At 45.7% G+C, this 18,543-nt stretch overlaps 1 protein-coding gene across 2 annotated transcripts; it reads right to left on the bottom strand.

Annotated features, from left to right (window-relative positions):
- Positions 1-19: 19 nt before the first annotated feature.
- On the bottom strand, positions 20-13,350 carry scyl1 (SCY1-like, kinase-like 1). 2 transcript variants are annotated; one of them, XM_010898347.4, is made up of 18 exons: positions 13,108-13,350; positions 7,600-7,740; positions 7,179-7,301; positions 6,045-6,265; positions 5,809-5,899; positions 5,507-5,662; positions 5,247-5,405; positions 4,945-5,052; positions 4,723-4,836; positions 3,965-4,120; positions 3,693-3,881; positions 3,398-3,473; positions 3,097-3,309; positions 2,769-2,905; positions 2,503-2,598; positions 1,428-1,733; positions 1,254-1,332; positions 20-1,128 (listed from the first exon to the last, which is right to left on the bottom strand). In XM_010898347.4, the coding sequence occupies exons 1-18, from the start codon at positions 13,213-13,215 to the stop codon at positions 1,001-1,003; spliced, it is 2,601 nt and encodes an 866-aa protein (XP_010896649.1). In that variant the 5' UTR covers positions 13,216-13,350; the 3' UTR covers positions 20-1,000. The 2 variants fall into 2 exon arrangements, with proteins under 2 accessions (XP_010896649.1, XP_019901382.1); XM_020045823.2 differs by having other exon boundaries at positions 20-1,125.
- Positions 13,351-18,543: the final 5,193 nt, after the last annotated feature.

Below are 18,543 nucleotides of genomic sequence, written 5' to 3'. Positions count from 1 at the left end.
GTAGCACCCAAACAACAAATTCATTGTCATGGTTTTATTCTGGAATAGTCCACAAGATCCCAAGTGTTCAATGGTTTGCTCCTCTCCGATGCCACCGCTAACCACCATGACAGAGCAAAGTTCCTTAAACCAATAAAAAAAAAAGTTCTGTCATCAAATAAAGGCACAAATAAAGAACATAAGTTAACCTTCCCTTTACCATTCTCTCACACTTCTGATTAATTATATGTAGATATCCGGACAGGTGGGAGTCTACAGTAAAGATCGACCCGCCATACATACTCAACATACTACCACCACTAATGACCCATTGGCTCTGAATGGGAGGCGTTTGGTCGGTGTTCAGGGAAGTACGGTTAATCCAGACTAGTGTTACTAGCCTGATCCCAGAACTGTTCTGTGCTGCATTTCCATGCAGGTGTGGACAGGCCAAACAGTTCTGGGACTGGGTGTTACAGTTCAAAGGAAAATGGGGCTCCCGTATACCGTTTGGTAAGTCAGTCGCACAGACCAATGCATGCAGACTTTATCAGTGTCGTTTGTGCAGCGTGACAGCTCATCTAAAACATTCATAACCCATTTGATGATATTTCTGAAAAACAATCAGCATATACACACTTCATGAAATACTACCATAATTTATATACCGTTATACCTTTCTTTAATAAAAAAAAAAAAGATAGTTTGTCACTGTCATTTTCAGACAAATCCTATGTACACTTTACAAGGGAAATATCGCATTTATATAAAAAGCTGTAATGTGATGCCTAATAACAGCGATCATAACATGGATGAAATGTGTCTCAGCCTCTGGCACTAAGATTCCTGCCTCAGCCAAGGAACAGCTTGTGTCTCTTCGTTCATCTTCTGATTATGGAATGTTAAACCTCCCATAATGGAACGCCAAACCTTCCACAGGTCCACCTGCCGGGCAGCAATCAGGAAATAGTCTGTATTCAGCTGTCTGCTTTGCTTCCTGTCTTCCTTCCTCCTCCTTTCCTCAGTCCAGTTTCCGAGCACCCAGTTTGAGAGGACCCTTAGCTGCCTTGCGCTCTGCCCGCTTTGCCTCCAGTTCCTTCCTCCTCTCCTCACGTTTCTTCTTGGCCAACTCTGCCTTGCTAAGGCCTGCTTAAAGAGGAACAGACAGCAGTTATTGTTTAAAACTAGGCATATAACAAATAACATCGGGACAAGGGACTTGTTGAGTGAGAAACTCTAGCTACAGCTGTAAATAAAGCTGAATAAAGACTCACCTTGACCTCCATCTACAGACTCCCAGCTCTCCTCAGCACCCCAGTCTCCAGCAGGCTCTGCACTCCAGCCATCACCGGTCTAATATCCACCAAAACAGGCACATTATGTTAAAGCGTAATTTCCCTAAAACATCTTTACTTCACCCCCCCACACACCAGCGCTGATGTTCTCACCACAGCAGACGGGGTGACAGTGGCTCTCTGAGACACATTCACGAGGAAGTCGGTCTGCGTGGGTCCCTTGCTGTCCCAGTCATACTCGCTGGCTAACCGCACCCCCTCCGGCAGAGCAGTTCGCTTAGTGGCCGGAACGGTCGTTCCTTCCTCATCCCAGTCGTTTCCCCAACCTTCCTCTCCTGGTGAACTCTGACCTTGACTATCAGCCTCCTTTTCATTGGACCAGCTGTCATCGGCATCCCAGCCCGAGCCGCTCCAGTCAGAGCTCTGCTTTTTCACTGCTTCAGAGGATGCTAGACCCATCTAAAGACAAGGAAAGACAGAAATAAATGAGTCACTCCTGAAGTGTCAGCACCCAAATAGTTTTACAATATAGACGTATTCAGTTTTAAATATTCAGAATAAAACAATCTACACGACTACTTTGCCTCCAGAACAGCCTGAATAAATCGGGGGATGGGTTCCACAAGGTGTTAGAAGGATGCCACAGAGATATTGGTCCATACTGACACAATGGAGGGACACAGCTGCTATAGTCACATTAATGCTGTGAAGCCTGTTCCAGCTCATCCTAACGATGATGTATTGGGTTGTCTGGGAAGTCCGTAGGCTGTTTAAACTGAACCTGGATTTGCTAGACCAGGCTATGTTCTTCCACTCCTAAATTGGTGTTGAGCTTCTTGTTTCAAACTTGTTTCAAAGTCTTTTGGTCGTCTGTTGCAATAGCCCAACCGTGAAAAGGACCAACAGCTTGTGTTCACTAGATGACCTTCTCCCCTCCAATGTTGTACAGTGCCATCATTGGCCGTATGTGGCCTCCATATACACTCCCTCAATTCTTACTGTTTTCCTAAAACCTCTCAGAAGAAACTGTTTTCATCCACAGGACTTACAGGGCTCTTCTACATTTTCCAAGACGGTGGGGCGACAAAGCTTAGGGCACAGTTTTATTACACTGTTGTTGTATTGGGGAGATACCATGGAATATCTCTTTGAGATGGTAATGTCCATAACATTTGTTTAAACGTTTAGACTGAATAAGCCCCATGTCAAGGGACAACCATATACTTACTCCTCTTATACTGGCTTTCTTTTTGACTGATGACATTCCTGACCAATCAGAGGAGTTCCAGTCATCTGGGTCTGCTGCTTGTACCTTCGCTGGGTCCTGTGTGTTTGGAAGTTGAGTAACTTATCTGACATAACACTTTTAAAAAATATTATATAATATATATGTTTACTTTTTTTGAATGCCAAAGGGTGACCACATTTTTGACTGGTACTGTGTATACTTCCATGCTATCCAAAACCATCCCAAATGTTGTCTAGGTCAATTACCTCCAAACTCCCCCAGTCCTCGTCATCCCACCGCTCTCCGACTGGCTCATCTGTCACCTCAGGCCGATCTGATTGGATAGCAAGACCCGAAGCGACAGGTAGTGCCATAGAGGCTGGTGGTGGTTTAACCTCAGAGCCTGGGGGAAGGAGAGATGGAGGGATACAGTGAATAGCGAGGTGAAAGGCAGAAGGAAACTGTGGACACCATCAGCTTTTGCCAGCTCTAAGTGTTTCCACGAGGGATGCCTCTCCAACGTATACAACAGCCAAACACCTTAAAAGGGAACTTGTTCTCTAGCCCTTAGTTTAGCGGTCTTTAGTTGCTCACCCACGGGAACTCCTTGGGTCACCTGACTCCCAGCGCCAAAAGAACCAGTACCAGCACCAGCACCAGAAGGTCTGTTCTCAGCCGGGCCAACGCCTTCTGCGGCCGGGCCAGTCCGGATCAGTTTGGATGTGAGCGAGGACACGCCAGTCACCGCCCAGCCTGCCCAACTGGCTGCTGCCCCCGCTGGTTGGGCCGATGACATCACATCCTTTTCTAAGGAACCAGAAGGGGGAATCGAGGTTGTTAGTGAATCATGCCTTTGATAGATATTGACATCTCTGAATGTGTGTGAACTACAGACCTATTTCAACCAGCTTGGATGGATCTTCAGACACAGTTTCAAGCTTTGTCAGGAAGCTTTTAATGGCTTTAAACGCCTGAGGGAGGGAGGGAGGGAGATGACACGTCATGGACAGAATGTCGTCAGATTGTCACATGCAGTTGCACATGAAACAGGGCAAGGTGAATACATGCAAACTACAATTCTGCCAAACAAAACATGAAAGTAGCGAAACGTTTCATTAAAGATTAATCCTACTGGATGCATTTACACAGGTCTTCCCCGTCCTGCTCTATTTTATTGTCGAGCTGCTCACCTGATCTCTAACGCTCTTATCAGGGTCCACGGTAAGCGTGCTGAGCGTTGGTAGTACCCGTGCCGCGCTCTCCATCACACTGTAGTAGTTGTGCGTGGCTGCAAAGCCCAGAACCCCCGCAGCCCGAGAGGCCGGGAATGGGTCCTTAGTGGCCCGCGAGAAGGCTGAGATCAACACTCGCTGTCTCGTCTGTGGAGGACAGGGGGACGAGTTGAAAAGAGGTAGGGAGATGGACAGAAGAGACATAGAGGCAGAGGAGGTAACAGCTTTACCCCAGCGTTGAGGTAGGGGGCGATCTTTCCCAGGCACACGGTGGTATTGCAGCGGATTGGTCCCTGCTCATCTCTAGCCTGGAGCCGTGCGAAGTGCCTCATCAACTCCTGATTCAGATTACTCTCATTCAGTTTAGGGGCCAGCAGCAGCATGGACTGGGAGAGGGTCAGACACCAATCAACCATTAGTTTGTATACATGTGGAAGTAAATGGTGGGTTAAGACGCAATATGGATGCGAGTGGTTGACGTGGTCATGAGACTGGGTTAGTTACAGTGGGTGGTGTCTGGAAAAATGTGTTGTGGTCCTGGCAGTAGGTGTTAGGTGATACGTGTTGTGGTCCTGGCAGTAGGTGTTAGGTGATACGTGTTGTGGTCCTGGCAGTAGGTGTTAGGTGATACGTGTTGTGGTCCTGGCAGTAGGTGTTAGGTGATACGTGTTGTGGTCCTGGCAGTAGGTGTTAGGTGATACGTGTTGTGGTCCTGACAGTAGGTGTTAGGTGATACGTGTTGTGGTCCTGACAGTAGGTGTTAGGTGATACGTGTTGTGGTCCTGACAGTAGGTGTTAGGTGATACGTGTTGTGGTCCTGACAGTAGGTGTTAGGTGATACGTGTTGTGGTCCTGACAGTAGGTGTTAGGTGATACGGGTTGTGGTCCTGGCAGTAGGTGTTAGGTGATACGTGTTGTGGTCCTGGCAGTAGGTGTTAGGTGATACGTGTTGTGGTCCTGGCAGTAGGTGTTAGGTGATACGTGTTACCTTAACAGTTTGTTCTCTTATGGCTGGGTTTGTGTCTGTGAAACCGTGAACGACATGAGGGAAGATCTGGGAGTTGACCGCTGCCTCGTTCAGATACTGAATAAAATGCTCCATCTGACAAAGAGACATTGAGAAGTGGAATACAATTAAGGTTCTTCAGCAAACTCTTCCTCCAAAGTAAAGGCTGTGATCTCTCTACTACCCTGTGTAACTGCAGTCTACCTGTTGCAGCAGTCTTATTCTCATGGCCCGGTCTGTAGAGGAGAACATCTTAACAATGACAGGGATGATCTTTTGCTGGTACTCCTCCGCACACAAGAACTTCCCCACCTGACAGAGACAAAGACAAGAAATGGAGGAATAATTATTACCAATGTGTATTCCCCCTAAAGAAATGTCTTTAATCCAAACCGCTTGTAATTAAAAATCATATCCAACTTGTACAAGATACAAAGACACAATTAAATGGCAGTTTGATGATCCTGTAGCCGAATCCCTCCTCACTGTCTCCACGGCACACGTACCTTAAACAGAGGTGTGAGGACGACAGCGCCGGCATTGCCAAACTCAAAAGCAGTAAGCAGCTGTGGCAGAACCTTGTGTTTACAGAAGTCTTCTGGAAACGAGTCCAGGTTCTCACTTAGGTCCTGAAAGAACTGCTGCTTTTCCGCTGGGTCTTTGATCTGAATCATGTACAGATCGATACATTGGATTTGTAACAAAATAAAACATTGAATTGCTCACTCAACATTTAAACGGAAGCGGTGTAATTTCAATTGTGTACCTGTATCTCCTCTAGGAAAAGGTTGCTCTCCACGAAGCTGTTGCTAAGGAATCCGCCGGGAGCTTTACAGTTCTGGAGGAAGCGGGCTGGGTTGGGGCGAGCTCTGGCGTTGGCTCCCACCAGCTCACAGTAGTGTGGCACCAATGATTTAGGGATCTATGGGACAAAAAAAAGAAGAAGATTGTTTTATATCACTTCCAGTTAATGAATTACCTTTAATCTTTTTGACAGGAGAACATAACTTAAGATGCATTGATAATATGGGAAGACCATAGAAAGTCAAGGGTGTGGGAGTAAGGTACCTTCCCAAGGGAGCGGAGAGAGGAGGCTCTGGGCAGTGGACCGTTGAACACTTCCCATATCAGACAGCCCAGCCGCCACACATCCCCAGCCCTGAAGGACAAAGACACCGAATAAGATAAGATACTTATCTATCTTCAGAATGCACGAAGCGTGGTACTGAAATATTTTTTGGGACACAATTTGCCATGATATTGGTCTCACTTTCTCATTTCTACTCCCATTGTCTCTACCTCACCATTTTTCCCCACTGTTTGGGGATTCTGGGGGCTCGTATTTGTCCATGTCAGGGTGAACGTCTTTGGCGGAGGGTAGTAACGTGGAGGCATCCCCATTCTCTGGTGTCATGTGATCCAGACCACCAAGCTTCCATTCTCCGGCTCGGTCCACAAACACAGCCCAGATACCCAGGTTGTTGTGGAGGAGATGGCCGTCATTAACCAGGAAACTAAGAGCTTTCTAAAGGGCCAGAATAAAAGTAAGTCAGCAGGTATTTCAGTTTTAAATTTTCTCTAAATAGGCCCAATAATTGTTTTGATGGCAAAACATTGTTTTTAAATTTGTGACATCAAAGTATTATTATAATGCTTTCCCATCTTTTCAGTCCTCTTAAAGTTGCAGAAAGCAATTGACATCAGACGTTGCCAGATAAGCAGGAGGGATTGGGACAACGAGAAAAAATAATCTGTCATATAATAAATCTTAGTTTATTATATGATAATGTTGTATGGTGAAACACAATATACTGAATGATCACAAAAGAATATATCATCAGTGTCACTCACATTGCTATATAAACTGTCATGAAACGTGTCGATGATTACCCTTTCACTACAGTAGTCCTAAATCGTTTTGACCTTTGAACCCTAAAATTCTGTGTTTCTTGAGAACTTACCATGCCCTCTGAACGAGCACAAACTACTATAAACATGAGTACACACTAACATAGTGGCTGACTGTACAGCATGGTACCCTGCAGACACTGCTCACCAATGGCCAAATCAGCCATTTTCTTCCTGTCAAAGGGTACAAATATATGACTACTTAAGTAGTTCTCACTATTTAGTCCACAATCATCTATGGCAAGAAAGTACTGCTGTTCCTACCTTTGACCTATTTAAATACAGTATAAAATGTATGTGTTTAATGTTGTTTAAAGTTTAACATTGGAATGAGCCCAAGGCACTGATTCTGTAGCAGCTGATGGTTTGACTAAGCCTCTCAGCACAGATGGTTTTGTAAACAACAGGCTGAGTGATTAACAGAGAAAGGCCGTCGAGAAAAAAAAAATAGATTTGATAAAGCGCAGGCAGCACACAACTTACAGAAGCATCAGGAATCAGAGCGCCCATCTCCCCTTCAGTCTACTAACCACAATCTGATGGAGGCCCCAGGACACCTCCAGCTCCCCAGATCCCCCCCTTTCTGACTGGGCCTTGAGGTGAGTTGCCAAGGGAGTGACCTGCTCTGTGACCAGGTAGAGGCTCTTCTCTGTCTGCAAGGCACCAGATAAACACTATATTAATTAAGTCTTGGTAATTGGTAGAAAGGAGCATTGAGTCTTTTCTAAGCAGTTCACCAACTAAAGCAATACAGCTAGGTACTGTTTCTCTCTAAGTAGACATTGACCTAACTGATCCAGACTTGTAATACTCACCACACTCTGCATGAATAATAGTGAAGAGAAAAAATACAGACTGAAGTCACAAAAGAACACGTGTTATACTGAATCCTGAAGTAAGCATGTCATGCTAGCTGCATTTCTGGTGAAACACACACAAACATTTACACACCTCCAAACCATCTACATAGGCCAGGATGTTGGGATGTCGGAGGGTCTTCATGCGTTTAAACGCAGCTTTGGCAAGCTGGGTCTGCTCCTCTGTCCCAGCTGACATCTCATAAACAAACACCGAAACGGGCTCCCCACCCGTCTGGAGTTGGACACAGAGGAAAACATTCATGTGACTGAATGAGGTTTCATCATCGGCATGAGAATTATTTACAGGACAGAGATATGTTACTGAACTTGAGAAAGATGAAGTCACACCATCTCGGGTGTGAAGAGATGTCTAAATCACAGGACTGGCACTGTTCCGTGGAATAAGGGTTGGTTGTTACTGAACAAAATACTGTTAATCTAGGTAACTGATGTTGTGTTTTAAAGAAAAACATAATAATGAAAGTTAACAGGCTACAACAATTTCAGTTAATGAATGTTCAATGAAAACCTTGCCTGCAAGATGATTTAACACACAAAACCACATAATGTAAAAAATAATATTAATACAAACCAAAAATATACAAAAAGACTGACAAAAATCAAATAAAAACTAAATACAGCAAAATACATACACTGAACAAAATTATAAACGCAACACTTGTTTTTGCCCCCATTTATCATGAGCTGAACTCAAAATCTGAGACTGTATGTACACAAAATGCCTATTTCTCTCAAATATTGTTCACAAATCTGTCTAAATCTGTGTTAGTGAGCACTTCTCCTTTGCCGAGATAATCCATCCACCTCACAGGTGTGTCATATCAAGATGCTGATTAGACAGCATGATTATTGCACAGGTGTGCCTTAGGCTGTCCACAATAAAAGTCCACTCTAAAATGTGCAGTTTCACTGTATTGGGGGGGGGGGGGGGGTGGGGGGGTCTGAAAACCAGTCAGTATCTGGTGTGACCACCATTTGCCTCATGCAGTGCAACACATCTCCTTCGCATAGAGTTGATCAGGCTGTTGATTGTGGCCTGTGGAATGTTGGTCCACTCCTCTTCAATGGCTGTGCGAAGCTGCTGGATTTGGCAGGACCTGGAACATGCTGTCGTATATGCCGATCCAGAGCATCCCAAACATACTCAATGGGTGACATGTCGGGTGAGTATGCTGGCCATGCAAGAACTGAGGTTTTCAGCTTCCAGAAATTGTGTACAGATCCTTGCAACATGGGGCCGTGCATTATCAAGCTGCAACATGAGGTGATGGTCGTGGATTAATGGCACAACAATGGGCCTCAGGATCTTGTCACGGTATATCTGTGCATTCAAAATGCCATCAATAAAATGCACCTGTGGTCATTGTCCATAACAAACGCCTGCCCATACCATAACCCCACCGCCACCATGGGCCACTCGATCCACAACGTTGACATCAGCAAACCGCTCATCCACACAACACCATACACGCTGTCTGCCATCTGCCCTGTACAGTGAAAACCGGGATTCATCTGTGAAGAGAACACCTCTCCCAAGTGTCAGACACCATCAAATGTGAGCATTTGCCCACTCAAGTCGGTAACGATGACAAACTGCAGTCAGGTCACGACCCAGATTAGGACAACGAGCATGCAGATGGACTTCCCAGTTTCTGAGAAATTCTTTGGTTATGCAAAGCGATTATTGCAGCAGCTGTCTGGGTGGCTGGTCTCATACGATTTTGGAGGTGAAGATGCTGGATGTGGAGATCCTGGGCTGGTGTGGTTACACGTGGTCTGCGGTTGTGAGGCCGGTTGGATGTACGGCCAAATTCTCTGAAACGCCTTTGGATACAGCTTATGGTAGAGAAATGAACATCACAGGCAACAGCTCTGGTGGACATTCCTGCAGTCAGTATGCCAATTGCACGCTCCCTCAAAACTTGCAACATCTGTGGTATTGTGCTGTGTGATGGAACTGCACATTTTAGAGTGGCCTTTTATTGTGGCCAGCCTAAGGCACACCTGTGCAATAATCATGCTGTCTAATCAGCATCTTGATATACCACACCTGTGAGGTGGATGGATTATCTCTGCAAAGGAGAAGTGCTCACTAACACAGATTTAGACAGATATGTTAACTATATTTGAGAGAAATAGGCATTTTGTGTACATACAGTCTTAGATCTTTGAGTTCAGCTCATGATAAATGGGGGCAAAAGTGTTGTGTTTATAATTTTGTTCAGTGTAGATACAATTAATTTGGGAAGTATCCACGCCCCTTGACATCCATATTTTATGTTACAGCCTTTTTTTCTATTGATTACATTCATTTATTTTTAATCTGCACTCAATAACACAATGACCAAACATTTTCAGGTCTCTCCAGAGGTGTTCAATCACACTCATGTCTGTGTTCTGACTGGGCAACTCAAGGACATTCACAGACTCATCCCGAAGCAACTTCGCTGTAGTCTTGGCTGTGTGCTCAGGAATGCTGTCCTGTTGGACAGTGAACCTTTGCCCCCGTCTCAAGCCTGGAGTGCTCTGGATCAGGTTTTCACCAAGGATCAGTCAGTACTTTGCACCTTTCTCCCTTCCCTCTGTTCGGACTAGTCTCCCAGTCCCTGCCGCTGGAGTGAATTCCACCTGGCAACCTTACTGTAAAGGCCTGATTGGTGTTGTCTTTCAGGAAAGTGGTCTTATCTCCAGGCAGGAACTCTGGAGCTTGGTCACCTCCCTGAGTGTTGGTGGTTCCAAACATCTTCCATTTAATGAAAAGGCCATTCTGGTTTTGAGGACATTCAATGCTGCAGATTTTTTTTTGCATCCTTCCCCAGATCTTGACCCGACACAATCCTGTCTCAGCTCTATGGACTATTCCTTCGACCTCATGGCTAGGTTTTCGCTCTGACATACACTGTCAACTATGAGACTTTATATAGACAGTTGCTTGCCTTTCTAAATCATTTGCATTTGAATTTACCAATCAAGTTGTAGAAACATCTCAAGGATGAATGGAAACAAAGCTCAATTGAGTGTCATAGCAAAGAGTCTGAATATTTATATAAATGTGATAATTTCAGGGTGGGTTATAAATTTGTAAACAAATATGTTTACTTGGTCATTATGGGGTGATGTGTGTAGACTGATGAGGGACAGAAATCGATCTAATCCATTTTAAAATAAGGCTGTAACGTAACAAAATGTGGAAAAAGTGAAGTGGTCTGAACACTTTCCCGAATGCACAGTAGGTCTGACGGATTCAGTGGATAGACTGATCAGATATCAGCTGGTATTGTTTATATAAGGAGTGAGGTGTAATAAAAGTAAATCTTGAAAGGTCCTTTGGCACTTAAAGAGCATACGTTTTGGTTTTTTTCTTTCCTTCAAGGAGTAGAAGTCATGTTGCATGTGATTTAAAGCTATGAAGGGTTGAAGCACCTAGCCTATTCAGTGAAGGGCACAACACCAATTCACTGTGCATAAATACCCAATGCTTAGACGCAAGTAAGTGTGTCCTTTATTTAAAGTGGAAGATCAAGCTGACCCTAAATGTTATAAGCCCATTTCTATCTTGCCCTGCATCTCAAAGGTGCAGTTAATAACCAACTGACATATTTTCTTGATGTTAAAGTATCCTTTCTGGCATGCACGTTTGGTTTCAATTCTGATTTTGGTTGTGTCACCGCAACACTAAATGTCTTAAATTATGTTACCACTGCCCTTTACCGTGGCAATGTTGTGCAGCAATTTTTATTGACCTTGCAAAATCTCAAGACATGGTAGACCATTCCATGCTTCTTTTCAGATAACGGGTTTTGGTGTGTTTCAGCTGTCCTTGGTCTGGTTTGCCAACTAGGCTTTAAGAGTCCAAAGTGAAAAGCCAGAACATCTGCTGTCCCAGGCCTTACCTGTCACCAAAGGAGTACCAAGGCTTGATTTTAGGCCCTACACTTTTTTCTATTTACATAAGTAACAGCTTTCCCATCCACTTGTATGCAAATGTAACATTGCGTTATACTCAGTCAATCGGTCCGAGCACTTAACAGAGCACTTCTGTTAAGGGCTCTACAAGTGCTTTCTCTTCGCTTAACCTGGTACTGAACATCTCTAAAGGTCAGGCTGTTAGGTAGAAAGAACAGCACCTCTTCCCCGATGAGGAGATGAAGCAAGTCTCATCATACAAGTACTTGGGAGTTTGGATGGACAGCATATTGTCCTTACCACATCTCCAAGCTACAGGCCAAGGTTAAATAGTTGGTTCTCTACCTTTAATTGTTCATCCTTTACCCAATCGTTTCATCACATCCTGATTCAGATACAACTGCCTGTTCATTGCAGTTCTGCCACAATGTCCGGTTGTTGCCACTGTCTACCACAAACATGTCTGTGTCCTGCTGTTTGGCTATATTTTTTTAATCATGTATGCTGTTGTCATGCGCCCGCCAGGATCTGTTGTCTGAGTTATAGTTTTTTTTTTTTTATCTGTAATTTAGTGGTCTCACAACATGCTTAGTATTAATTGTCACTTTGTTAGTACTGCACTGTTGCCATGTGTCTCTTTATTTCATACCAAATGCCATTCCCTACAGGCCTTTTTCACACGTGTCAGGCCATTAGTATAAATAAAATGTTCACTAGCCTGGTAAAATCAAGGTTAACATTTTATTAGTTTTAATCCACGGTTTACAGAGTATTTCGAACCTAGAGGAAAAACCCATAGATACAGCAAGATCTGTAGGGAGCAGGCCATCACATTTCACATGGTCAGAAAAATGCTTGTCAAACCAGATGAGAGAACACTTAGGATGTACTGTTGTTAAATCTATAAAAACAGCCACACAACACTGACTTTTATCTAAAATATCATCATGACATGTTCATCAGTTGAATAAGCATACATTGAAAATATTTAACAAATGAATCAACTAGCTATGCAGAGGAACGTCTGATGGCAGGAGTGAGCAAGCGTAAGCTGCTGGTCATTATTGTACCTGTCAAAACCTGAATAAACGATTATAGCTACAGTAGCTACTTTCCCTATATTTTCGCTACATGACAGCGACTCCACTTTCTCCTAAGTATTTTCTTAGGATGTGATTATGTAGGCAGGTTTTTAGCACACTATAGGTAGAGAAGATATTATTAGCACATTTGTCCAAATTAACTAGGTAACCTCTATTCTATTTTGTTAGTACCTGTAGCTAGCTGTAAATGTGTATTTTTGCTAGCAGAGTTTGACGTGGCGAGAATACGTGGCCCTGTAAACCAAACCTAGCAAGCGAGCTAATACGACTAGCTCTGTATTATTGGTAGCAGCAAGCGGTGATGTGGTAGCTAATTTGTCAATAGTCAATACCCTTTTGAGAACGTTATCTATTCACCCAACGTGACAATAAATACTAATGCTGGCGATTTCTATTTTTTTTTATCACAATACGAACGAAATCATGAAAGCACAGTTAGGCCTTGCCCAAATTCCATGTTGTTAGCAGTTAGCTAGCATATGTAGTTCGGTAATGTAGTTAGCCTGCTAACAAGGCTAAACATGTCCTATCTACTGGATATTTACAGTATTGTGACTCGCGACATGTACCTTTCGCTTTCCCCGATGTAGAGTCCATATTCCAGACGTTTCTTGTGTGTCCGGTAAAATGTCATAATTAAAATCTTTGACTGGATCCCGAGCGAAAAAGGACCACATCTCTCCTTTCCTACACTAGCATTCATAAAGCAAACAACGACTATGGTAAACTGCAAGCTGGCTATTCGGTAGGAATCCTTCGGCTCACCGCTTGGCGGAAGCAGAGTACCAGTCCATTGTCTCACAGGCTAGAGTGTATAGGCTATCAACGAGCGGTTCCGGTGTTGTGCCGAAATCACCCCCCTTCGCATGAACGCGCACTCATTGCGGCGACTTGTTTGCTTGTTCAGAGGACAGTTTAGCCTACATATTATACTGATCTTCGTAGCAAAAAGTTGTCACCCTTTGCATGTTGACCACTTGAGTATCCAAATATTATTTTTTTTGGGGGGGGGGGCAAGGCCATTTTCCTGGCACACATCTTGTTCATACAAGGAGTTTGAAGTGATTAATTTCTGTGTGAATTATGTCAACTAGGCTTGTAAGCGTGCTAGGAATAGCTGGTCAAAATGTAAAATCACCAGTATGTGCCCTTACAAATAAATTCCTTACATTTACTGTTGGATCTATAAACAATAACAAATATTTTCTACATGCAGAAGTGGTTTTGGTTTTGCTCTGGGACGCTCACAAGCTGATCTACAGTGGTAAAGGTAAGAATGGTATGCTGTTGCAAAATAGAAAATGTATATATATGTTAAAATAAAATGTAAATAAATACTTTTGTGCAGCCTTAGGACAAACTATGCAGTGCAAAACGTGTTTTTTTCAGAAATCAGATTTTATGCAAATTACATTTTAATTATTTTTAAAGAAACTACATCGGTCCTACAACTCCAAATCTAAATACAAGGTGGTCTATGATAACTTTAAAACAACCAGAATAAAAAAAAAGCCTTATTATTTGTTAATGAAAGTTTATCATGTCTGTTATGAAAGCCAGCCAAGTGTTGACATGAACAAGTTGCTCTCCAATAGCAATGTGGTAGCTAACGTTCATAATGTAGCCATCCATCCATCCATCCATCTTCTACCGCTTATCCGGGGCCGGGTCGCGGGGGCAGCAGTCTAAGCAGGGATGCCCAGACTTCCCTCTCCCCAGACACTTCCTCTAGCTCTTCCGGGGGGACACCGAGGCGTTCCCAGGCCAGCCGGGAGACATAGTCCCTCCAGCGTGTCCTAGGTCTTCCCCGGGGTCTCCTCCCGGTGGGATGGGACCGGAACACCTTCCCAGGAAGGCGTTCCGGAGGCATCCGAAAAAGATGCCCAAGCCACCTCAGCTGACCCCTCTCGATGTGGAGGAGCAACGGCTCTACTCTGAGCTCCTCCCGGGTGACCGAGCTTCTCACCCTATCTCTAAGGGATCGCCCAGCCACCCTGCGGAGAAAACTCATTTCGGCCGCCTGTATCCGGGATCTTGTCCTTTCGGTCATGACCCAAAGCTCATGACCATAGGTGAGAGTAGGAACGTAGATTGACTGGTAAATCGAGAGCTTCGCCTTGCGGCTCAGCTCTTTCTTCACCACGACAGACCGATACATCGACTGCATTACTGCAGAAGCTGCACCGATCCGTCTGTCAATCTCCCGTTCCATCCTTCCCTCACTCGTGAACAAGACCCCTAGATACTTAAACTCCTCCACTTGAGGCAGGCACTCTCCACCAACCTGAAGTGGGCAAGCCACCCTTTTCCGACTGAGGACCATGGCCTCGGATTTGGAGGTACTGATTTTCATCCCCACCGCTTCACACTCGGCTGCAAACCGTCCCAGTGCATGCTGAAGGTCCTGGTTAGAAGGGGCCAACACGACAACATCATCTGCAAAGAGCAGAGACGAAATCGTGTGGTCCCCAAACCTGACACCCTCCGGCCCCTGGCTGCGCCTAGAAATTCTGTCCATAAAAATTACAAACAGAACCGGTGACAAAGGGCAGCCCTGCCGGAGTCCAACATGCACTGGGAACAAGTCTGACTTACTGCCGGCAATGCGGACCAAGCTCCTGCTTCGGTTGTATAGGGACCTGACAGCCCTTAGCAAAGGACCCAGGACCCCATATTCCCCAAGCACCCTCCACAAGATGCCGCGAGGGACACAGTCGAATGCCTTCTCCAAATCCACAAAACACATGTGGATTGGTTGGGCAAACTCCCATGAACCCTCCAACACCCCGTAGAGGGTATAGAGCTGGTCCAGTGTTCCACGGCCCGGACGAAAACCACACTGTTCCTCCTGAATCCGAGGTTCTACTATCGGCCGTATTCTCCTCTCCAGAACCCTGGCATAGACTTTCCCGGGGAGGCTGAGAAGTGTGATCCCCCTATAGTTGGAACACACCCTCCGGTCCCCCTTCTTAAAAAGAGGGACCACCACCCCGGTCTGCCATCCCAGAGGCACTGTCCCCGACCGCCACGCGATGTTGCACAGGCGTGTCAACCAAGACAGCCCCACAACATCCAGAGACTTGAGGTACTCAGGGCGGATCTCATCCACCCCCGGTGCCTTGCCACCGAGGAGTTTCTTGACCACCTCTGTGACTTCAGCCCGGGTGATGGACGAGTCCACCACTGAGCCCTCATCCTCTGCTTCCTCAATGGAAGACATGTCAGCGGGATTGAGGAGATCCTCGAAGTACTCCTTCCACCGCCCGACGACATCCTCAGTTGAGGTCAACAGCTGCCCACCTCTACTGTAAACAGCGTTGGTAGGGCACTGTTTCCCTCTCCTGAGGCGCCGGATGGTTTGCCAGAATCTCTTCGAGGCCAGCCGATAGTCCTTCTCCATGGCCTCACCGAACTCCTCCCAGGCCCGAGTTTTTGCCTCCACAACCACCCGGGCTGCAGCCCGCTTGGCCTGTCGGTACCCGTCAGCTGCCTCAGGAGTCCCACAAGCCAACCAGGCCTGATAGGACTCCTTCTTCAGCTTGACGGCATCCCTTACTTCCGGTGTCCACCACCGGGTTCGGGGATTGCCGCCTCGACAGGCACCGGAGACCTTACGGCCACAGCTCCGAGCGGCCGCTTCGACAATGGCGGTGGAGAACATGGTCCACTCGGACTCAATATCTCCAACCTCCCTCGGGATCCAGTCGAAGCTCTGCCGGAGGTGGGAGTTAAAGATCTCTCTGACAGGAGACTCGGCCAGACGTTCCCAGCAGACCCTTACAGTACGCTTGGGCCTGCCGAGTCTGTCCAGCTTCCTCCCCCACCATCGGATCCAACTCACCACCAGGTGGTGATCAGTTGACAGCTCCGCCCCTCTCTTCACCCGAGTGTCCAAGACATACGGCCGCAGGTCAGATGAGACGACAACAAAGTCGATCATCGACCTGCGGCCTAGGGTGTCCTGGTGCCACGTGCACTGATGGACACCCTTATGCTTGAACATGGTGTTCGTTATGGACAAACTGTGACTAGCACAGAAGTCCAATAACTGAACACCACTCGGGTTCAGATCAGGGGGGCCGTTCCTCCCAATCACGCCCCTCCAGGTGTCACTGTCGTTGCCCACGTGGGCGTTGAAGTCCCCCAGTAGAACAATAGAGTCCCCAGTCGGAGCACTTTCCAGCACCCCTCCCAGAGACTCCAAGAAGGTCGGGTACTCTGCACTGCGGTTCGGCCCGTAGGCACAAACAACAGTGAGAGACCTATCCCCGACCCGTAGGCGCAGGGAAACGACCCTCTCGTTCACCGGGGTAAACTCCAACACATGGCGGCAGAGCTGGGGAGCTATGAGCAAACCCACACCAGCCCGCCGCCTCTCACCATGGGCAACTCCAGAGTGGTGAAGAGTCCATCCTCTCTCAAGGAGTGTGGTTCCAGAGCCCAAGCCGTGCGTAGAGGTGATCCCGACTACCTCTAATCGGAACCTCTCAACCTCACGCACTAACTCAGGCTCCTTCCCCGCCAGCGAGGTGACATTCCACGTCCCTAGAGCCAGTTTCTGTGTCCAGAGATCGGGTTGTCTAGGCCCCTGCCTTCGACTGCCGCCCGATCCTCTTTGCACCGGCCCCTTATGGTCCCTCCTGTGGGTGGTGAGCCCACGGGAGGGCGGCCCCACGTCACCCGTTCGGGCTGAGCCCGGCCGGGCCCCATGGGGGAAGGCCCGGCCACCAGGCGCTCGCATTCGAGCCCCAACCCCGGGCCTGGCTCCGGGGTGGGGCCCCGGCTGCGCCATACCGGGCGACGTCACGGTACTCAAAATGTTATTCTTCATTAAGGGGTTTTGAACACTTAATGTAGCCGGCTATGCAATTATACAACTTGTCTTTCAAGCATCAAGTGTTGCCTGTAGAACAATTAGCACTAAATAAACCAGACATGTATTTTGCATTGGCAGGAGCTATTCATTTTCACTCTCAATAACGTTTGTTTTCAAATAAACATGAAACCTAACAGGATTCATGTTTAAGCCTCAATGATCAGTTATTAAATTGTTGTTACTTTTAAATATATATGTGTACAAAGAGTAAATATTTATACAAATATTGACTGACTCTGTCAAACTCAGAGTTGACGGTTTCAGAACAGGTGGTAATACTAGTTCAGTCAACTCTGAGTAAGTTAACACGAGGAGATAAAAAGCCCTCATCAATGGAATGCAGATAACGTGATTCATCATGGCAAGAGGAGAAAAAGGTCTTGGACCCCGTACTTCTCCCCAGTGGAGTTAGATATATTAATTAATGCACATGCAGGATATGAGAATATATTCAAGAAAAAAAGCTATATAATAGCAAAATCAAAAGAACAGAAAATGGCAGAAAATTGCTGACCGAGACAATGCGTTAGTATTAATTGAAAAAAACGAGTGTTCCACTCATTAAACATGTATATAATGTGTGTGTGTGTGTGTGTGTGTGTAATATCAAGTTCAGAGTTTATTTATCAAATGCACTGAATAACACAGCGTCGTTCTGAACAGTTACGTTCCTGTGACATGGCACACATCTACGTGTGTGCCATATATAAATAAAAAAAATATAGCAATAATATACATAAAAATGTAAACCAGCAGCAATTTTAAAGAGAGTAGGATGGGAAATATGAACAAAATGGGTAGAAGTATTGAAAATTATAAATATAATGTGTAATATGCCTATGAATGGTACATAGAAAATAATATTCTAATGTACATTAAATGTACATAGAAAGACATCAGAGCATTTGGAATTTTATTGTGTGATCAGTAGGATCATAGATCATTGTTTCTAGTTGAGCAGCCTTATGGCCTCAGGAAAAATACTGTGAGTCTGCAAATGTGATGCTCCGGTAGAGTCAACCAGACGGCAGCAGCGGTTTGAATAGACCATAGCCTGGGTGGCTGTAGTCTTTGATGATGTTCCGTGCTTTCCCAAGGCAGCGTGTATGGTAGATGCCTTGCACGGGGG

Source organism: Esox lucius, chromosome 4 (assembly GCF_011004845.1).
Source record: "Esox lucius isolate fEsoLuc1 chromosome 4, fEsoLuc1.pri, whole genome shotgun sequence".
Taxonomy (NCBI): domain Eukaryota; kingdom Metazoa; phylum Chordata; class Actinopteri; order Esociformes; family Esocidae; genus Esox; species Esox lucius.
Note: the sequence above shows the minus strand (reverse complement) of the source record. Positions and strands in the feature narration are given on the sequence as shown.